The 22,298-nt window shown below is 53.2% G+C and overlaps 1 protein-coding gene across 3 annotated transcripts in view; it reads right to left on the bottom strand.

Annotated features, from left to right (window-relative positions):
* Positions 1 to 285: 285 nt before the first annotated feature.
* Positions 286 to 22,298, bottom strand: part of LOC144942919 (sodium/potassium-transporting ATPase subunit alpha-3) — a 40,092-nt gene continuing 18,079 nt past the window's right edge. The window contains exons 1-23 of one of the 3 annotated variants that reach the window (XM_078869943.1): positions 18,924 to 19,050; positions 16,196 to 16,300; positions 13,666 to 13,725; positions 12,328 to 12,531; positions 11,820 to 11,933; positions 11,154 to 11,288; positions 10,114 to 10,231; positions 9,615 to 9,883; positions 8,892 to 9,090; positions 8,183 to 8,292; positions 7,841 to 7,975; positions 7,211 to 7,403; positions 6,792 to 6,967; positions 6,307 to 6,443; positions 5,592 to 5,742; positions 5,241 to 5,409; positions 4,859 to 5,013; positions 4,587 to 4,710; positions 3,856 to 4,001; positions 3,418 to 3,548; positions 3,084 to 3,185; positions 2,427 to 2,518; positions 286 to 1,669 (exon numbers count right to left, since the gene is read on the bottom strand). In XM_078869943.1, the coding sequence (XP_078726069.1) occupies positions 1,641 to 1,669; positions 2,427 to 2,518; positions 3,084 to 3,185; positions 3,418 to 3,548; positions 3,856 to 4,001; positions 4,587 to 4,710; positions 4,859 to 5,013; positions 5,241 to 5,409; positions 5,592 to 5,742; positions 6,307 to 6,443; positions 6,792 to 6,967; positions 7,211 to 7,403; positions 7,841 to 7,975; positions 8,183 to 8,292; positions 8,892 to 9,090; positions 9,615 to 9,883; positions 10,114 to 10,231; positions 11,154 to 11,288; positions 11,820 to 11,933; positions 12,328 to 12,531; positions 13,666 to 13,725; positions 16,196 to 16,300; positions 18,924 to 18,935 (3,066 nt within the window). In that variant the 5' untranslated portion in view covers positions 18,936 to 19,050 and the 3' untranslated portion in view covers positions 286 to 1,640. Of the gene's footprint in view, positions 1,670 to 2,426; positions 2,519 to 3,083; positions 3,186 to 3,417; positions 3,549 to 3,855; positions 4,002 to 4,586; positions 4,711 to 4,858; positions 5,014 to 5,240; positions 5,410 to 5,591; positions 5,743 to 6,306; positions 6,444 to 6,791; positions 6,968 to 7,210; positions 7,404 to 7,840; positions 7,976 to 8,182; positions 8,293 to 8,891; positions 9,091 to 9,614; positions 9,884 to 10,113; positions 10,232 to 11,153; positions 11,289 to 11,819; positions 11,934 to 12,327; positions 12,532 to 13,665; positions 13,726 to 13,791; positions 13,852 to 16,195; positions 16,301 to 18,923; positions 19,051 to 22,298 lie in introns of those variants that run through there. The other 2 variants (XM_078869941.1, XM_078869940.1) reach the window with 2 other exon arrangements.

Below are 22,298 nucleotides of genomic sequence, written 5' to 3'. Positions count from 1 at the left end.
TGTGGGGGCCTCATGCGAAAGATTTCATGCGCACGGTCGCGATGCAGTTTTGTAGGCCTTGTGGCATCAGCACCCAGGTTGAACAACCATCAAGTCGTGGGCTCTAGGGGATTCCCAATCGTTGCTCTAAAATAACCCTCAGCCAGAGGGAGAGCCACGTGAGATTTGTCAACTTGGCCACCTCCTCTCGCGTTTTCCTCCTCTCCGTTGCTGCCTGCACACACGCATCTGCAATGACCAACAGGACCACGAGGCACTGACGACACAAACAGCATTGCACTGAGCAATGGTTGCAACCTTTATTAATAAATATTAAGGAAGACAGTGAACAGACAAGATTCCATGCACGTTTTGATAAAAACTTTGCTGTACCAATCTACTACCACGATATGTATTAAAATTTGTTAAAAACGGCCGATTCACACCAAGTGTGTGTTGTACATGCGTTGAAAGTACACGGCACGCGTGCGCGCTCGGCTTCCCAAGGCTGTGTGCGCTTTTCGAACGTTGACCGCTCTGCGCTCGCGCCGGCCACGTGGCCACGCCAGCGCACAGAGGAACGCGAGCACGTGATGCGTGCACGCACAGCAGCTGTAGGCCACGTGGGCTAACAGCTGTGAGTGGGAGCTACGCCGGTCAAGAGCTGGCTGTGAAGCCAAGGCACACGCGCTCCCTCCTTGTGTAGAAACGGACACACGGGGTTTTAAAAAATGGCACAAATGTGGCCACTTAACTCACAGACAGCTCACTAGCGGACTAAACAACATCGTGGGATGAACGGTTTTGTATTTTATTACTTGAAATGTTCAACACAATACCACCGAATAAACAAGGTGGGGTGCAGCAAATGGTCCGTGGAAACAACAAAAGGCGGCCAGACGTATGGTGCCACTTTTTAGTTCCACTGTATTGGCGTCATCCACAGACTTCGCACGCAAGGCAGCACCACCCGTCTGGCGCCCCCCCAGCTTTCCAGGATGAGTCTGTAATACTCAATGCAAGATCAAGACTTTGTTTCTTATGAACTCAGGGGCACACTTTTTGAACGGCCAACCCCCACCCCTCCCCCATCCCCACGCAAATTGATGACGTTTGCGCGAAGATGGGTCCCGCTGCCAGTCGCTCGCAGCCCCACGAAGTGACGGTCACGCACACACGACGGCACAGTTACCACACGACATAAGTGCAGGGCACGAGGGTCTGGTTCACATGCAGCTCCTCTCTCTCTCGCTCTGTTTGTGATGAGAGTGACCGACCCTGTTGAGCACAGAGTCAAAGCCACCGGGTTGGGTCCTACAACAAGCCACGATCGGTCCATGGCTCCTGTCCAATCGATGCTTCTTTAAAGGCAAGGGGCTCTATAAATTGGCAGCTGCAATACTGTAAACCTGTTGACGATTTTATTTTTCTCAATTCATTTTTCGACTTGCACATGACAAAGCAGAATACGACCCCACGGCACTGTATTTTAAAAACTCTATATAAACACGTTAACAATGAATTCAGCTACTGAAGGCAGGTTTACAGTATTTAATAAACAAACGTTTAATGTTAGTTTGGCAATTGACACATTTAGTGAGTGGAGCGCTGGGGCATGGCCCTTGCAGGGTGTAGGGGGCTGGGGGTGGCGGTTGCGTCGTCTAGTAGTATGTCTCCCTCTCCACCCAACCTGCAGGCACACACAAGACAAACACACAAAGATCAAAGATCCCCCCGTGTAGCCTTAACAGACTGTAGGGGCAAGTGCCGTTAGCGAGCACCTATGAAGGCCGGAATGGTACACGAGGGGGTGGGTGGCCAGCACCAAGCCCGACCGCCTTTGTCTCCCCAGTGGCGATGTTTACACACTGCACCGGGTACTCATTTCAGGCCGAGTCGACCTAGGGGAGGCCCAGGACCGGTTCAGATAATCGTCACTGGTGTTGGCCGTGAGCGGGAATCGAACCCGGGTCGCCAGGTTCATAGCGCAGCGTAGCGCTAACCGCTACACTACTGCTCCCCACAAGACAAACACACGGCCGCACAGTCACACACAGGGGGACAACGCCTGCCAAGGGAGTGCACCGAGGCAGCGCCCCGACACCAGCAGGCTGCCCGACACCTGACCTCGTTATCAAATTATGCGCGGCCCCCTTTTGGAAGCACCACAAATGAAGGGGCTCTCCCCAGTCGTGGGGATTGGCTTTGCCCATACTTCACCACGACAGGCATGCGCAGATTGGTAAGAAGAGTGGGGGAGGGGCATAATCGGTTCAGCCATCACTCCCCACCGATGGTCGGTCGTGGCTGGCAATCAAACTCAAGTTGGCAAGTTCTTTGCACAGTGGCGCCGACCACTGTGACAACTGCCCCAACACCTCTTCTCTGCAGGAGGCAAAACACGACCGCAGTCTGGGAATGTGGCGAGGTCCTCGCTCTGAACTCACCTCCAGGATGGCGCCTAAGGATGAATTTGCGCACCTCGTCGTACACGAAGATGAGGAGACTGTAGGGGAAGGCGCAGAACCACCAACTCGGCCTGTACAGACACACGCGATTGTGAGGTGTGCACACATCCTCTGCGTTTCTACAAGTAAAAAGGTGCAACTCTCGCTGCATGCTTCCTGTCATGACACCAGTCAGAAAAATACGAGCATTAACAAAAACCAGAGTGCAACAGAAATTGAAAAGTGCGCCAAGAAGCACGGAGAGATTCGTGCTAAGAATGAGACAGAAAGAGGGAACACATCGCTCAAGAGGACATACACCCAGGTTAATGACATCATGCAAACTGTTACAAATAGCAATGTGGTGTTTGGCAGGACACGTCATGGTGAGAAGAGATGATGGCCAGAAATATCGACGGAGTGGCGTTCTAAAGAATGGAACGCGGCCAGGGGACGTCTAGCGGGGAGATGGAGCCAAGGAAAAGTAGCTCGTGTCGAGGGTGCGTGGTGGGTCATTACATCGTAGGTTCATGGAAGATGGAGGCTGATTGGAGAGGCATTCATCCAGCACTGGATTGACCATGGTTGATGATGAAAGGTACAACGCTGGCTTATGAACAGACGAGTGAGCGAGCGAGTGGGTGGGTTGGCCCTCACTTGAGCGGGTACATGCGCAGGGCCACGTCCATGCCCGGGCAGTAGGAGAGGAAGGCGGCCAGGGCGGTCTCCTCAAACAGCCCAAAAATCAGCACCTTGTTCCTGGGAGGGTGACAGAGCAGCCGTCAGCAGGGGGCCTCCCTCCCGGCCGTGCCCGCCGGGCCGAGAGGGGCGGCACGGCCGGTCCACGGGGGCTGCCTGACTCCAAACTCCGCTTGACGCCGGACAGGCCGCGCGACTTCATTAATCGACCAATCGCGATGACGGTGGTGCGGGTCGCACGAAGGAGCGCCGCGTTTACGATCGTCCGCGCGAGAGCCGAGGCGGCACTCACTTCATGCCCTGCTGGAACACGGAGTTGCGTCTCGTCTTGCAGATGATGAGATCGGCCCACTGCACCACGACGATGCTCACAAAGAACGAGGTGTGGCAGGTGTACTCCACGATCTTGCGCTGCTCATATGTCTGGAACACGCGGGCGCGCAAACACAAGCACGCAATGTGCGAGTGGCACCTTGCCAGCACACGAATGTCTTGAGGGTCGTTATATTTAGACTCTTTACAAAACCACAATTTGTTGGCATCTTCAAAGAGGCCACAAGAGTTATCTGGGACTCTTTCCATCTGATGTGCAGTGTTTACATCACTCAACTCTTAGTGAAATCGTAACAGACGGCCAATGTATGCACACAACGTACTCTTAACGTCACAGACAGAACGCTGCACATGAATGGGTATGGATAATTACGACTACGATGATGATGACACTTACCCATTCCTGGCCGTAGCTGTCCTCCAAGTCATTGAGAGATTTGTCATCCCAGTTGATTCGGATGCCAATGAGGTTCCAAGGCAGGAACCCGTTCTCAGCCAGGATCACAAAGTAGGAGAAGAACCCTCCCAGGGCCTGGATCATGCCTGGGACCAAACACACGCACCGTTAGAGATCAGCAATGACAAAAGCAAAGGTGCAGCCCTGCAATTGCATGACTATGAAAGCAATATCAGCAGCTGCCAAGACGAAACTGTGAGCACCCAAGACACTCTTCCATCAGGGTCACGGAACGACGGGGAAATCTGCGGGCGATGCCCGAGCTGCCCGTGTAGGTACAGGAGTTGGGAGCCGCACAGCTAAACCTCGGCAAGCCAGGGGGCCGCCCTCTCAACCGGGACTGGAACACGAGAGCTGCCGTCTGTGGTGAAGAGCGGACGACGTCTCCCTCGCTCATCTGCGCTGCCGTTGTCCGGTAGCTGACGATTATAGCTACGTCACCGACTGCACAAGGGTCCCGACCCTCAACCACAAATGGTAATTGTTGATCCAAGTTGGTATGATGGATATGAAATGGTGGGTAAAAGGGGTCCCCCCCCCTTTGCGGAGATAGATGGCAGGCACACAGTACCCCATCAAGATGTACTCTGCAGGACGGTCCCTGTGCCCGTAGGTAGATAGCGGTGTCTGTGTGTGCGTCGCGTGGAAGATAGGGTCATGTGCCCGCGTACCGATCTGCCCGTAGGCGATGCTGATTAGCCGCTCGTTCACCAGTTTGTCGACACGCGCGTTCCTCGGCTGCCGCTTCATGATGTCGCTCTCCGCCGCCTCGTACGCCAGGGAGATGGCGGGCACCTGCATCACCACGTCAAACGCGTCGCGGTTAGGGTCGGGCTCCGGGGTCGGGCGTCAACGTCCGCGCAGCTCCGGAGATGCCAAGATGCCACCGCCGGCGTCGAGATGCGCTGCCGTGCGCGCTGGCGCCGCGGGGGCCACTGCTCACCATGTCGGTGCCCAGGTCGATGCACAGGATTGTGACGGTGCCCAGCGGGAGGGGGATGTTGCACAGGATGAAGAAGAGGAAGGGCGTGATCTCGGGGATGTTACTCGTCAGCGTGTAGGCGATCGACTTCTTGAGGTTGTCGAAGATCAGTCGTCCTGAAACACAAACGGTCAGCGCTGGCATTGGCCCCACTCTGTAGGTAGAACTTCTTTTGCACCGTACGTAGCCAACCGTGCACAGGAGCAGCCTCTCCACCCCGCAGACGATTGCCGGAGAGCCACCCAACATCTAACGACTAGACACAGCACGACGGCCGGTATCGCCAGTGGCAGGCAAAGCAGATCATGAAGGTGGTGGTGATGAAATTTGCACCGTCACTCACCCTCCTCTACGCCGGTGACGATGGAGGCAAAGTTGTCATCGAGTAGGATCATGTCGGCCGCCTGCTTGGACACATCAGAGCCCGCGATACCCATGGCGATGCCGATGTCGGCCTTCTTGAGCGCAGGCGAGTCGTTCACACCATCTCCCGTCACGGCCACAATCGCACCCTGCAGGCAGACATGGAGAGAGACACGCGCGGGCACACACACGTCAAACAAATCCCAGGACCATCCGCTTGACACGACCGTCGGTGCCAGAGGGTTTGGTTCTGCTTGAGGCAGTGCAGTGTGCGAGTGTACACGCACCCGTCTGCCAGTGCGGGTGTGTGTGTGTGTGCGCGTGTGAGCACCTGTCTTTGACAGCCTTCCACGATGATGAGCTTCTGCTGGGGGGAGGTGCGAGCGAACACGATCTCCGTGTGGTTCTTCAGGATGTCGTCCAGCTGAGTCTCCGTCATGTCCTTCAGGTCCGAGCCGTGCACCACGCACGCCTTCGCGTCTCTGAGCGGCACGGAAGGACGAGAGCGCAGCACATCAAAGCGTCGTCACACAGCAGAGGGCAGCACCAATACACAGCAGCAGCAGTACCAGGCAGGATGGAGGCAGAGCATCAGCACGTGGTTGACAGAGCATGCATCTCCCAACTTTCGAAGTCTCAAGTCTAGATATTAAATTACCGACCGACGCGATGGCCAACCAAAAACAAAAACCCCCAGTTATAGCCTTAACAGACTTTTGGGGCACATGCTGTTAGCGAGCATCTATGAAGGCCGGTACGGCCACGGCAAACGAGGGGGTGGGTGGCCAACACCACACCGGGCCGGCTCTCTCTCCCAAGTGGCGACATTTACACACCGCACCAGCGACTCATTTGAGGCCGACCCGACTTAGGAGAGGCCCAGGACCGGTTCAGGTAATTGTCACTAGTGTTGTTGGTCATGAGCGGGGATCGAACTCTGGTCGCTGGGTTCGTAGCGCAGCGCGCCAACCACTGCACCACCGCTCCCCACAGCGACGGGCAACCGCACGCTCACCAGCGGGTGAACGCCGGGCCGCCGCGCTCACCTGGGGTTGACCTGGCTCACGGGGATGTTGAGTCGCGCCGCGATGTCCTCCACCGTCTCGTTGCCCTCGGAGATGATGCCCACGCCCTTGGCGATGGCCTTGGCTGTGATGGGATGGTCTCCGGTGACCATGATGACCTGGCCGCAACACGATGGTGCCATTGTTAAATAAATGATGAAAACCACGCACACCGACCACCGGCACGGAGCCAAACCGGTCGATTGACACTCGAGTTGGGACGAGTGGGCAAATTGATCGACTCGAGGTTGATTATTTCAAGAGCTGTAATCGATTGCTTTGCGAGCACTCGTTTAGCCAGCCCCCCCCCCCCCCCCCCCGTTTACAAACGGTGGTCATCCCGGCACCCTGCCTCCCCCCACGGTGGAATGACTTACCCCCACCCCCCTCTCCCCAACATATATAATATGCAACCTGCACAAATGGAGGGGGGGGGGGACGCTCGATTACACGGCGCAAGGCCACACCTTGATGCCGGCGGAGCGGCACTTCCCCACGGCGTCGGGCACGGCGGCACGGGGAGGATCAATCATGGAGATGAGTCCGGTGAAGCACAGGTTGTCGGTGGTGAAGTTCACGTCGTCCGTGTCGAAGGCAAAGCCCTTGGGGTACTGGTCGATGGGCATGTACAACTGGCAGAATCCTGCGGTGGTGGGGGACAAGGGAGGGAACGACAATTCAGAGGGGAGACGCAACAAGACAATTATCCCCTGGATATCCCCTAACAGACTTTCGGGGCACGTGGCCTCACGCCGACGCTGCCCGTGCACCCTACCTAGCGAGGCCGTACAAGTATCTCAGCGATCACAGCTCTTCCCATTCACCGCACACGACCCCTTCCCTGAAACGTGCACACACACACACCAAGTGCAAGCCCTCAACTTACCCAGCACGCGCTCGCCCAGCCCTCCCAGCTCGAGGTAGGCGTTCTGGAAGGACTCCTTCATTTCCTCGTCCAGAGGCTGCTCTTTGCCCTGGATGATGATGGAGGAGCAGCGGTCGAGGATGCGCTCCGGGGCGCCCTTCATGACCAGCAGGTAGCGCGGGTCGCTGGCGTCCTCGGTCTCGTGGATGGACAGCTGACGCACGCGCACACACACACACACACGCATGTTAACAACGCACACCGAGGCGCCTACATCCACCGTCGGCAACAACAACGAGCCTCGCGACCTGCACGATATGGGAACGGCACTTTGGGAACCATCTCCTCGTTGCTTCCCCTTGGCAGACCGCTCACAGGGCTCTCCGAACTCGAGAGCCTCACGTGCAGAGGAGGCCAAGGGGGCGGCCACAGATTAACCGGCAATGTCGAGACTCGGGGACAGCGAGGGGACACGCTCGCAGGTTTTGCCAGGAAGGACTCTTAGGGCTTGTGGCACCAAAGGGTAGTGCTCCCACACTTGTCTCGACCGTCAATTGAGGATGTTTCTCTTTATGTACGACCACTTGCAATGGCAAATGAAAAGCGGGGAGGGAGAGTCAGGGGGAGTGTGAGAGTAGGCAGTGCCCCTACCTGGTACTTGTTGGTGGAGTTGAAGGGGATCTCGGATATCTTCTTGTTCCTGTCACGCATGTCGCGCACGTTGCCAACGCACAGCTCGATGCACTTGAGCAGCGCAGACTCGGACGCGTCACCGGCCACATCGCGCTGTCAAGGAAAATTAAATGACGAGTCGTTAGCGCGTCACTCTTGTCGAGTCTTTTCCACCGCACGACCGAGCCGTACCAGGGCCTGTGCCGAGCCAGCCCGGCACTGCTGCTGCGTTGGATAAATAACCAGAATCGGAGCCGTGCAGCCGACGTCGCATGCAACGGATCAGACGAGAAGTGAAAAGGGGGCGGGGGGGCCACCCACCTTGAGCACGGGCACGCTATCCTGGCCCGCCTGGAACACGGCGCGGTTGCACAGCGCCGCCACACGCGCCAGGGCGGTCCACGTCGGCGAGCTCTTGTCGAACGCCGTTCCTGTCGCGAGGGCACAACCCCAACAGCGAACGTCAACGGGGCACTCGCATTTCCACACCGGATTAATCCCAATTTGTGTCACGAGCAATGCATTCGGCCTCCCGCACAGCGGTTTAAACCATTCGCATTACAGAAGCTGATGTAAAAGGAATTACTTCTGAGATTCCTTCAAAGTGACCCTCGTTTCAAGCAGCAGGGGGCAGCATTTCCCCACCCGTTCTTCCACGAAGAGCACCGTCTGTTGCATTCAAGTAAAATCAATATTTTTTTATTCTCCGGAACTGGAATTAAAACCAAATTATACGCAGAACCACATTTAAACGAGATGTTTTCTTTCTTAGCCAAGTCATCGGTGACTGGGCAGAGACCGATCGCTCACGACCACGTGGCAGATCAGAGAAGAAACGTGACGGACCACAGAGTGGAGGCGTCGGTCGAGCAGACCTCTCGCGCCTCCACTCCGCCGCACTCCCCCAACATCCCGTGGGCACACAAGTCCTCCGGGGAAGTGCTACCGAGACCGTGCGCGCGACACTCGTGCCCGGGCACGGCGGTGCGGCCACATCGCGACGGCGCCCTGCGTCCGCGCGCTCTCTCACCGGACTGGTCCTCCGTGGTGTCCGCCTCGTGGATCTGGTTGTCGAACCACATGTGCGCCACCGTCATGCGGTTCTGCGTGAGGGTGCCCGTCTTGTCGGAGCAGATGGTGGAGGTGGAGCCCAGCGTCTCCACGGCCTCCAGGTTCTTCACCAGGCAGTTCTTCTTGGCCATGCGCTTGGCAGTCAGCGTCAGGCAGACCTGCGAGCGCACGCACGTGTGCATTTAGAAAAGATTCTCCCCTGCAGTCAAAGTATTCGCATTACATCACATCTTTCACTACATTTCATCTCAACCATTCCGATGCCCTGCTGCAGTCTAGCCAAGGCGAGCTCCCTGTAGCAGATGGCTCTGCAGCAAAAGGTCCACACGCAGCATCGGCCTGAAAATGGGTGTTTAGAAGTCTTCCAGTAGGGGGCAATGTTGCGACGTGGTGTTTACCAATTAAGTAGTGTCCGAGTAATTCCATAAAATTTGGCAAATATAGATCATGATGCGAGGCTACAATGGCAGCTCTTTCACATAACTGCCACCGTGAAGACGGTGGGTATATTTATGGTTAATACACAATGGCAGAAATAACCAGGGCGGCCGCTGGGCTCGAATCATGAATATTTGCAGCGAGCGGCGAACACGCCAACCACTCGGGCCGGGTCACCGCCCACTCTGGTGACAAACGAGGAGACGGGGAGGGCTGGCAACGCAGCGGCCTCTTAAAAACTCACGGTGACGGTGGCCAGCAGACCCTCGGGCACGTTGGCCACGATGATGCCGATGAGGAAGATGACGGCCTCCAGCCAGCTGTATCCGAGGATGAGCGACAGGACGAAGAAGGAGACGCCGAGGAAGACGGCCACGCCGGTGATGATGTGAATGAAGTGCTCGATCTCGATGTTGATGGGAGTGCGGCCGCCCTCGAGCCCGGAGGCCAGTGTGGCGATACGGCCCATGACCGTGCGGTCACCGGTGTTGATGACGATCCCACGAGCAGTGCCTGCAGCACAACCGGACGCCCCAGTCACCACGGCATTCCAACAACTCATGGTCATGCCACGACAATCCAGCCTTCGCCTCGTATCGGGATCACGTAGCGGGCTACGCCGACTCAATGTCTATTGAAACAATGCCGAGGGAGTGCATAACAGGTTAAAAGGAGAGGTGGACGGTGATGCACTCGGCAGACGCACCCCCTCTCTAGCCGTGCTGTGCGCACACGACACCCACCCTCGACGCAGTTGGTGGAGAAGAAGGCGATGTTGCGAGTTTCCAGCGGGTTGTCGTGCGTGAAGTCGGGGGAGCGGCTCTGAGGCTCAGACTCTCCGGTGAGCGAGGAGTTGTCGACCTGCGGGTACCACGCGAGGGAACGGCGACCGGGTGAGACACGCCTCGGTGAAAAGTCTCATCCCTACAGACACCCGCGCGTTGGTTGTTTTCTCTTTTATAAATAAATAAATTCAAATTGTAATTCCGATTGTGCCAGGAGGCGTCACGGCGTGAGACGAAGAACCCATTCAGGACTCCCGCAGAGCAGTGCAGCCCCTTCTTGTCACAGAGGACGACCCACGGAAGCGGACACCACAGAACTGCTGCTGCTTAGGGGATCTGTTCAAGCAACCTCTGCTCCACATGGAAGGGGGGGGGGGGGCACTTTTTCCACCCCGCTCTGCCACTGAGAGCACAGCTCGGCAGGGGTCACCAAACGGAAGCTTGTAATCCTCACCAGCTGCAATTTCGCCAATTTAAGTATAGAACCAAATTTAACGTGAGGTTTTTTTTTCGGCAGCAAGTGAATCACCCGAGCCAAGACGACCGACTACACTTTACAGACTCCGAGTTAAATCAGTTTTTATGGAATCGTTAAACAAGTGCCGAATGCTTTATCTTTAGAGCAATGCCAAAAGGGGTGCACAGAATGAGGCGGGAGCCACGGCAGGTTCCTTGTGCAGTCGTTGGTAGGAGCCGAGGTTCGACCCCAGCATGGCTTATTAGAGGTGTGCTGCTAGCACAGTGGCAGTTGAACGAACCTCGCAACTCAAAAAGATGAGCAAAAAACTTTTTGAAATGGCAACAACAGTTACAAATCAACGTCTGGGTTATTTAGCCAGTTGCAAATTGTTAAGATGAGCACCACGGAATAACGCGCTATATAAATATAAGCGTGAGCGAGAGCCTCCAAAAAACTATGAACTAGGCGACCGGTGGACGGTGGGCATCGAAGCGAGCCGGTGGTCCACTCTGGTGCTCCCGGCGCTCTCCCAGCGTACCTTGCAGCCATGCGACGAGACAACGCGCAGGTCGGCGGGGATGCGATCCCCTCCCTTGATCTCCACCAGGTCCCCCAGCACCACCAGCTCCGCGTTCAGCTGCGTCTTCTCGCCCTCGCGGATCACCAGCGCTTGCTGCGGGGGGTGGGGGGGGGGGCGGCCACGCGTCGCAGACTTAACGCGACACGTCGTCTTTCGTGCCAACGTTGCACTCTTTTACAAAAGTGCACGTTTAACGTGCTTGTTAAAAAACAACTCAAGTGTGCAAAGGAAAGCGTGGGCGTGACAAACACTTGGGACTACGAGACTGAAAGGAGAAAGCATTTCATGGGGAACACAGCGGATGTTCAAATGCAGAATTTTCACTGATAGGGAAAGCAAATGGGCTCAGGTAGGACAAATGGATGGAGTGGCAACCAAACGAGGCAATGCCCGCTGCGGAGATGGAGAAAAGGTGAAAAAACCGGCTCGTTTGTAGGTGAATTGTTACATGACAGGGCTGAGAACTGGTGACAACTTGAGGTGGCCATCATCCAGCAAGTGGATCGACTTTGACCGATGATGAATAAAATGTACCTTTAATAAGGTACCATCAAAGAGCATAGGCAGACGCCTATGCAATGACGCACGACCCAGGTGGGGGGGGTGGGTGTCACATTTATTTACCTGTGGGACCATGTTCTTGAAGGAGTCCATGATGCGGGAGCTCTTGTTCTCCTGGTAGTAGGAGAAGCAGCCGGTGATGATCACCACGGCTGACAGCACCACCCCCAGGTACAGCTGCACACACACACACACAAATGATTAGTATAAGGTACAACTGCTATTCCTGCCATTCTTATCACACGAGGCTATCGGAGAAGGCGCTTTGGGCTTCACCCACGAGCTGTCCTGCCAAGAGGGGGCAATGTTGCTGCATGGCTTTTAACTGGTACACGTTTGGCGAGGTACAAAAAAAAACACACGGAGCAATAACCAGGGCGGCCGCTGCGATCGTGAGCGAGAGCCTCCAAAAACGAGTTGTCAAAACGCACTATCGCAGGGGCCCACGTGAAACGTCACGGCCGTTATGCTCCCACCCCGGGCCAGTCCACTTCGGCAGGCGGCAAAAAGAACGACACGCGTCGCATGCCAGCGCCCACGAGAGCTTCCTTCAGCGGAGCGGCGAACTCACGTTGTCGTTGGAGGGCTCGTCTTCAGTGGCGGCCTGGATGCCGTAGGCCAGGAAGCACAGGATGGCTCCCACCCACAGCAGCAGCGAGAAGCCCCCAAACAGCTGCTTGCAGAACTTGACCCACTCTGGGGTGGTCGGGGGAGGGGTCAGGGAGTTGGGGCCGTCTCGAGCCAGGATCTCCGCAGCTCGCACGTTCGTCAGGCCCTGAGACACGGGCGAGGGGACACGGAGGAAGCAGCGGTAGCCCGCACGCACACGAGCACATGCACACGACGCACACAAATAAACACACGGTACCTATTTATAAAAGCATATGCAAGCAGAACTCTGTTCTGCGTCTGCACCCAAGTAAAAGTATTTTGTTTTTTCACCAACCCATTAGCTTTTTGCACCCACCAAGGAGATTGTTAAAAGTTACCCGAATCTGGTGTTGACACCTGGGAGGACCAAGCCGGTCCAGCATCCGATTGCTTCAACATTTGGCTGCTTGGTAATATTTGTTTGCAAGGGCAATAGGCTAACAGACTGGAGCAACTTTTATTCAAATGTGGATAGAGAATGGCATTTGTTTATTTATGCTTCTCAACATAATGCTCCAGCATGGCCCACACAACATTTGTGAACGGAAAAACTGCCCGTACTGGTTACATAAGACTTACATGAGGAGAACATGGCGTGCATGTGTGGAAAAGAAGATTTCTATCAACGATAAACATCGCACCAAATATGTAAACGCCGCAAAAACAAATCAGGGAAGGCTCTTTCATCGAGCGCGCATGTCTCCAAATCACAATGTTTACGTAAATAATTTTATAAAGGAAACAAGGCATGTTTTGTAGCTGCCAATGACACGTGACCCCTGACTTTAAGCGGAGCTCAAACGTGGCCGAGTGGAAGGTAGAATGCGAGAGCGCCGCAGCGTCACCTTTAATTAAATTCAAACAATCGCCTCGCTTGTTCGTGAACCACTAAGCTGCCCGGGCTCACCTCATATCGCGCGCCGCTGGCTCTCGACCGGGGCCCATCGACGCACGCGGCCCTCCGGCCGTTGGCGTACGCGCGCACGCCTCCTTTGCTTGGTCGTGTGCGCTCGGGAGTCAATTACGACCACGTGCGAGACAGCCCCATTACCGACGCCACAGTGGGGAAAAAACTGCGTGTGTCAAGGGAAGCACCCCCGGGCTGAGTCGCAACTTTGGAAAATAACCAGGCGATCCTACGGCAAGCGCGCTCGCGCGCCGTGCGCATGACGCGCACAGGGCTTCTCCTCCGTGACGTGCGCGGTGCGTGCAAATGGTCGTGTTTTGGTGCCGCTCACCCCATTCCCCGAGTACTTACACGGCTCAGATCCGTCCCGTACTTGCGGTGCAGTTCGTCTAATGACAACTTATGATCGTCCTTAAAAAGCGAACAGAAAACAACAACACGGGACACTCAGCATGCGGCGCACCGGGCAGCACAGACCTGCACGGGGTCCGTGCCGTTCTTACGGCAGACTTCCTCCACAGACATCTTGTGCTCAGTCTAACCTCCCACCCCCCCGAACCCCCACCACCACCACGAGGAGGTGGAGACAGAGCGAGAATGTTACACGGCACCATGGAAAATGACCCCAAGCATCCATGCATGGGCAATCCCATGGGAAGATGAGAGGAATGAGAGGCGCGTTGTGAGCGCGAGTTGTGGGTTACACAGATCGGAGGGTGCGATAAAGAAAGGGGGGGGGGGGCGAGTGAGATAGACGGCGACGTGGAGATACAGGCAGGAGGTGGTTTGACGCAAACAGGAAAGTGACGAGCGATGAGGACAAGACGGAGAGGGTGGGGTGGAGGGTGACAGAGATGTTGTGTGTGAAAGGGCAGACGAGCAGAGGGATTTATTGCACGAGTCAGGGCGAGTGAGCGCAAGTTATGGGAGAGGTGGGGGGGGCACGGGAGAAAGGAGCGTAGTAGCGCGGTTGCCGCCCGCGTTGAGCAGCGGGAGGTTTTTTCCCCCCCGCGGAGAAGTTAGGAAACAGGTGGAGGAGCCAGGAAACCGGGAGCAGCACCAAGTAGGAGAAGGGAGGCATCGGTTCGCATGTGCAGGGCACAGACAGGGGGAGGGGAGGGCTTCGTTAGTGCGCAGCTCGGCAGGGGTCACCACGCGCGCACGCGGTGCGGCGTTAAGAGACACGGCTGCCCGAAGCGATCAAAGACGAGGGAAGCGCGTCGAGCAGAACTAAACATCGAGGAGGCGACAGTGGCACGCTCGTACCCACGGAGCGTCAACGCTCCGTCACTGCAGATTGTTCAACCACATTAAACGGTTATTGCTCTTTTCAGTTTGTTCAACACAGACTCACCGGAAATAAATAAGTGATAGGCATTCTAGTTTGTTAATAGAGATGTATATTTTAATAACATTTACACAACATGTAGAGGAAACGTAGGAGACGAGTGGGGTCAGAAAAACAACATGGTGTCAGTGGCAGTGGACAATCGAGGTGGGGGGGGGAGACAGTCACATGGACATTGTTGCCAAAATATATTTAGCTCGTGCAGGCCCGTTGCAGGCACACTCCACCAGGGCTCAAAATGCACTGCTGCTGCTGCTGCTGCCGCTCTGCTAGGAGACCGGCACAGCCATGAGACGTGCCGTCACCCAACCGCTGCTAGCAGTGGAACTCGCATCTATGTTGTGCGCCATCTGGATACGCTCTTCCTTCCGATATTAGGAATCTACTGGAGGCATGTCCATTTGAAATCGAGATAGGGAAAACTCATGTTGGTAATCAATTTCGAAATCGAATTTTTTTAGAAGTTTTTTGCGTTTAGTTTGTAGTCCTTCCCCTGCACCTCCAATTAGTACGGTTGGCTACGTACGGTGTGAAAAAAGTTCATACAAAATGTAACCAGATCGCGTGGTATTCATTTAAGTGCCAAACGAATGTAGTAAATGCCGGGTGGATGGGTAGCCCAGCGGATGTGCAGGGCGGCTTTCACCGCACAACTAGTTCTCACACGACACATCGGTTCATTCCTGCCCCTGGAGCGGTATGGCTCGCGACCAAACAAGCAAAGCGCGTGGGCTTTGCTTGTTTGGTAAGTTTGTTAAACGGAACGCTTCTGATATCGTTTACACGAAGAGCCCTATTACACGCAAGAGATATAAAAAGGGTCAACAAGCTGGGAGCAATCCCAAAACAAGAAAGTCAATATTGAGGGAAAACATCAACGCCAATGCGCAAGTGTCAAACTATTACTCGAGCCCACGCTTGCGCAACAAGTCCGTCACGCACCCCCTCGGAGATTGAGAACGTTTTTAAAACTTGGCCTTTCAGCTCCAAGGGCAATAAGGCGGCAGTATTGTGCATGAGTCACTGGGGTTGTTAGTTGTAATTGATACCGGAGTAAAAGGCACCTCTAGTCAGATTTTAATGAAGGCATGGGATTATATACACACACCCAGTGAAAGCCCCCCCCCCCTACTCCTGCCACTCCCTCCCACATATTTTGTTCGCACTTACTTCGTAATTAAAGGTAACTAAACAATTCATAAGCATGTCTCTTGCTGACGGTTGTAATCAGCGACTGAAAACCCCGTGCAACGAACAGACTGCCCCCACATCACTCGTTTATGCCCATCTGGGGCAAATTTAATGAAGCACTGAGCGGAATGGAAATTTACTTGCTACTTTGACCACACGCATAAGCTAAACAGTGACAAAGCCATCTACAACCACACAGCATTCACACACGTGGGAGTTACATGAATCGCCAAATCACAAGTGGCCTAGTTTAAGACATTGACACATGGTGGGTTTGGAGGTGAGAAGAGGAGGGGGCAGTGGAGGGCGGCCGATGGCATGGAGGATGGCAGGCAGCCTTACCAGGGAAACCTCCTTCTTCAAGTCATCCATGTTGCTCTTTTTCTCCAGCTTACGGTCTTTCTTGCTCTTCTTCTCAACCTTGTTGGGAACGTCATCCTTCCCGTACTGCAGGCACACACACGCACGGCAACACGCACAAACGAGCAACAGACATCAGCGACAGCGTCCCGACTAGACCAAGCGAGCGAGTTGCTTGGTCGCATGCCGACATGCGAGGGAGCGCAACAGCCTCGCCGACCCCAGGATTTTGGAGACCCTGCTCCGCAATCCACCGTCGTCCTTCAGGTAAGAGACGTTTGAATATCTCTTACACAGCTCACCAACGAGCATAACACAAGTGATAGAAAATCCCTGCAATTGCTTGCTCATGCTGGCATCCACTAGAGGGCGCGCCACAGAGGAACCCTGAGAGAGAGGGTAAATTGGCCTAATCTTTTTCAATGCTGGTCTTGGACGAGGTGGGTGTAACCCACTTTACCCCACTCCAGGCGACCTGCTGATCAACTGTGAGTCCCATATATACAGCAGAGTGGACAGAGGTAGAGAGGGCATTTAAGAAACTTGGGCACAGATAACATACCATTAAGTTCATCACCACACCAACAACCACATTGAAATCACACCCAACCAGGGCATTCTTGCACTAATATATTAAACTCCGTGCACACAACCACGAGGTGTCCACCAGCAGCACAAGGCGTTCACCCCCTGGGGAAGGACTCGCAAGGGACAAAAGGGGAACCCCTTATCAGCCTCTGCATGCCATTAACTCTGCACAAGGATGAAAAATACCTCCTTGGGCTCACACTGTATTCTCAAGCACACCGTGCCCTCAGCTCTTCAGGGATAAGATAATCATTAGTTGTTAAAGTTGAACTTTGTACAACTCGGTACACGAAGTCCAAAAATGCTAGCAGGATCCTCAAGAACAAATTCCCATCGATGCAAGGTCAACGTGACGTCACCTCACACTTACGGAATCTTTGTGCACACAAAAAAATGAAATGGGGAGGAAAGAGCAGAGGCAAATAGGGAGAACAAAAAAACTCCACCACCAAAAGTTTGGTCGACATCGCACACAGGTGACATCGCACTCAATTGTTCAGACACATGGGGTCGTTTTTTGGCCAAAACCCACGACTAGCATAGCTAAAACCCACACCATCCTCCCGTGTGTCGCAAACCACTGACGAATGCAACAAGCAACACACACATGTTGGATAGTGCAGACAGAGCAATTTTCTTGGCCGTATTATTTTTAAGCGGGTGGAGAACGTGAGGCCAGCGGTTAGTGGCATTGCGCTATGAATCCAAGAAACCTGCGTTCAATTCCCAGCGACATTTCAACATCTGTGACAAGAGTGATAAATGGTGGACCCCCCCCCCGCGCCCCAAGAAAATTCACCAAACCACAATATCCACTTTGGTCAAAGAATGCCAATGGCCACATTGACAAGGGAAGGTCTTCACCCAGCAGCGGGATTTGATATAGGGTTGAGAGTTAAAACGACCGCTAAAAAAAACTTCTAAAACAAAGTCGGTTAAGTACAATAGCCGATTAAACCGGTATTCAACGTAATAGAGTGCTTCAAAGGTCGGGCACGTATTTCATACAAGCGAAGACAGCATTTAATAAACTTGGAACGGTTCAGAATCTTTCCCATCCAATAACAAGAAAAAACCCCACCACAGCTGGATTCAAATTTCAAAGGACATTTTGGTTTGTTTTCCACCAGCCCCGAGAGCAACCCACCACAACACGCAGATCCAATCAGGCGTGCGCACACGTACAGTGTGGGACCCCATTGTGGGATGATAATCCCATGTGCACGCTAAAACAAACACCAGCCTCAAACAGCCGAGGCTAGAGGACTACTGGTTTGCTCCCAGCAAAACGAAGAACAAAACCCAGATTACACACAACCTGAGTCATTGTGTTTGGCCAGAGCCAGGAAGTACAACAAGCAAATGCTAAGCCATGTGCACACACACACACCACATCGTCACAGCTTCCCCCCCCCACTACACCAGAGCCAAATTGGAATTTTCCATTCTGAAGTTACAGAACATACTTTGTTCACAGCACTTAAACCCACGGCTGGGTGCCCCTCCCCGTAACCTGTCCCTGCCGTTACCCCATTTGTAATTCTCCTCCACTCACCCGTGATTGGCACTACGTTCGATCCCACCGTGCTGACCCCGTAGTTACGAACGGTGTCCAACTGACTACAGCGTCACCCGGCACTATTCCAGCTTTGCGCAGAGACCGGTTTACGGCTCCCGTCAGCCAACCGCAGGTGCGTCCCTCTCTTCCAATCTCCGTGTGGCCATTCCTACCACATCTACCCATCTCCTCTCACTTTCAGCCTCTTAAACTTCACTTAAGCGATTTGTTAGAACCCGCATGGCACACGGTAATATTATGAATACTGCGATCACAATTATCTTCATTTATGTCCCAAGCATTTACTACACTTTTCTTGATTCACCTGTTCAAACAATACTTTAACAAGTGACCAAAAGCTTACAATACAGTACAACTTCATTAACGACTTGTCATACATCCACACTATGCACATCTACAGTACTTTACTTTTGTTGCAATATAATATTTGGTCAAATGAGCTTACACGAGTTCAAGCCAGTAAACTTTAAACAGTTAAATAAATAGCATTACAGCAAGGATATTGTTACCATCATAATCATCATCATCCACAGCATCACTCACCCCACGCCCCATGGTTAGGCCGAGGAAGGTGCCCGAGCAGACGCACGTGTACTTGGGGGGGGGTTGCTGTGCCTGCTGCTCACAGCCTCTCCAGCCAGAACAAGAGCTTCAGTGAAGCTCGCAGGACTTTAAGCCAGAAGCCAAACCCACCAGCCAATCCGGTGGCAACGAAAGAGAGGCGAGGCCATGCCCCTTTCCCCGCCAACCAACGGGATTCCCTGCCAGCTTTGGGCGATGACATTCACACGCTAAACTTGAAGGTCATTTTACAAGAAACGTTGTCGCCCTCTTACTTTCTGCATTACCCTTCTTTTACATTCCATTTTTTTGTTATTTTTTTTTCAAATCCGGTTCTGGGACGTCACAAGGAGGGTCATGGAGGCCATGCTGCATTTCAAGGTCAAAACTACAAGGAGTGGCGGCCGCATTAACAATGTCCCCCAAGACTATACAACGCAGAGGCGAATCAACATTCACGGCCACACACCAGACAGGGGCACAGGCATTGTATGAACGGCACAAAACCACGGAAGCACACTCGCATAGAGGTTCACTCAAACACTCAGTTATATAAAACAAAACACACACACTTTCTCTTACACACCAAAGTTAAATATCCCCCTTAGACTTCAACTCGCTGTTGGGGCAAGTGGTGTTAGCAAGCATCTACGAAGGCCGGCACGCCACACGAGGGGGTGGGGTGGCTACTACCAAGTGTTGGGTCGCCTTTGTCTCCCCAGTTGTGACGTTTACACGCAGCACCGGGTGCTCATTTATGGCCGAGTCTACCTAGGGGAGGCTCAGGACCCATTCAAATATTCGCCATTTATGTTAACTGCGAGTGGGAACCGGCACACGTACAGACAGACAAGTTAAACTCTACATACAAGTTTTTGATATACACACCAGACACTAACTAGTACAGTATATACATTTCAATGTCACAGATATTTGCAATTCCACACCACATGCATAAACATGTTTACACACAAGAGTTTAAAAAATACCCACCATTCATAAATGCACACACCAATACTCCCTTTACACAAAACCATGCAAGCACTCCTAGAAATATTAAATTTCACATCCACTCTCTCAAACTCGCAGATGTTTAAATAAACACAGTGCACACACAGACATTAAATTAGATGCACACACACACTTGGAGTTGCTCAAATACACAAAGACGAAGATACACCCCTCCCCCCCGTCATCTCCACAAACTGTTGGGGCAAGTGCTGTTTAGGCACCCGACTCTCCATACACTCAGAACTGTTCAAATACACACATGCATACACCAACCCTTTCTCTCTAATACACAGGTCAAATACAAAAATACACACACTAACAATGACATTAAGAAAGTTCCCCTCTACAAAGTGTACAAGGGGGTGGTGTGGACATCATCACGCCTGACCACCTTTGTCTACTCAGTGGCGATGTTTACACATCGCATCAGGTATCCATTTGAGGCAGAGTCGACCTAGGGGAGGCCCAGGACCGGTTCAGATAATAATCAGTGTTGGCCATAAGCAGGAATCAAACCTCGGATCGACGGGTTTGTAGTGCAGAACGCTAACCATTGCACCACCGCTCTCCGCGCACATTAATGTCAAATCAGCAAATTCACCACAGTGACACTCGCAGAGATAACAGCGAGCAGACTGCGGCCACACACAATGGATCAGGTGAATTGTAAGAGAGAGAAAGAACACCCTCAAGGCCCCTCCACCTACAGGAGTGACTGTGTCCAGTTAGTTCTGGAACACAGTGGCCAGGCAGCCGGAGGCTATATTTAAAAACCACATACCAAGATTTTCATTTGGTAGGTGTAGGTAGTGGCACACCCAACATCCATCCCCACGCTCTCCTCCGTTCGCATACACGGGGCGCAGCATAATGGAGAACTCTCTCAAAGATGTACATAGTAATTGACAAACATTCTATCACTGTGGCATGGATTGCCAATGGGCAACATGCTTTGCAGAAAAGCAAGCTCCGGCCAAGGTCGCACCCGCATTTTATAATGCGATTAAAAACAAACGTGAGAAGGGTTGCGCGCTAACTTTCTTTCCTGCGGGATCCATGCACGAGAAATTGTGCGGGGGACAGCCGCGGCTCTCCCATCGGTCCCCGTCCGAGGGAGGCGCCACTATGGGGACGTGATCACGGCCATGGCGAGAGAGACAATGCCCCCCAGAGCCCGCGCTCAGGGCTCCTTTCCCTACACACACACCTTTAGGCATCGTAACCTATGCTCAGCTGTAAACGGGTGCTACTCATTAACTCACATTCTCCACGGAGAGGGCAGTTAATGGAGTGTGAACATTAACCTGCCCTCCCATGGAAAGGTTGAGCTGCTTGCTAGTTTGTTCTGGTCCCCTCCAAACCTCCCCACCGCCTCAGCCTTTACTGTTGCCTAAAGGGCAAAGGCAGGCTTGCTGCCGATCTGCTTAAATATTCACTTGTAAAAATAGGTGGAAATGGCTGCAATCTGAGCACATCTGAACACGGCGCATCTCAGGCCATGGCAAGACCTCCGCCCCCCACCACCTTTACAATGAGCAAACACAGCACAGTATCACACAAGCCCGCCACCCCCACCAGCTCCTTGACTGCAAGCCCCACACGATGTGATGCAATTATCCGTGTGGCTTCTCAGAACCCACACCATGGCCTGGTTTTAATTTGTACCAAATATCAAACACGGGCAAATGTGTAGAGGCGGCATGTTGTGTATAGGTGGAGGGACACTGAGAGACAGAACGTGGGAACCGGCATTGAATCATTATTATATTTATTACCCCCAGTAGGATGATGAGGGCAGCAGTGGTGCTGTGGTTAGCACACCGAGCTACGGACCTGGTGACCTTGAGTTCGACTCCTGGCCCATAGCTAGTTAACGTTAGGTGGCGAGTGATGTCCTAAGCACTCCACCCATCTCTATTCAGCAAGCCATATTGACCAGTGTGGTGAAGTATGGTAAAAAAAAAACTTAGCAAAATGGTTGAGGCGTTCATCCAGCAGTAGGAGAACCGCCCACTTTAAAAGAGGCCGACAGTTCACCGTTTTATATAATTTACACGCAATTTAAACACTTCAAAAGTAACTAAATATGCAATTAAAGTAGTCCATATCGTAAATGTAAAATACGGTAGATGCATGTTCATGACAGCACCACCACCTGAATATTCTATAAAGAAAAATGGCTGAAGAAAAAGTATTATCTGCAAACTGGTCTCCTTTGCTATTCCTTAAACGTTTACATGAAACACCACAATACGCAAGGTCCCAAACTATACAAGCGGAGAGATCAAATATTACAATGATGATGAATAATCATAACGTACACACTGGTCACCCCACAGCTGGATC

This window comes from Lampetra fluviatilis, chromosome 29 (assembly GCF_964198595.1).
Source record: "Lampetra fluviatilis chromosome 29, kcLamFluv1.1, whole genome shotgun sequence".
In the NCBI taxonomy this organism is placed as follows: Eukaryota; Metazoa; Chordata; class Hyperoartia; order Petromyzontiformes; family Petromyzontidae; genus Lampetra; species Lampetra fluviatilis.
Note: the sequence above shows the minus strand (reverse complement) of the source record. Positions and strands in the feature narration are given on the sequence as shown.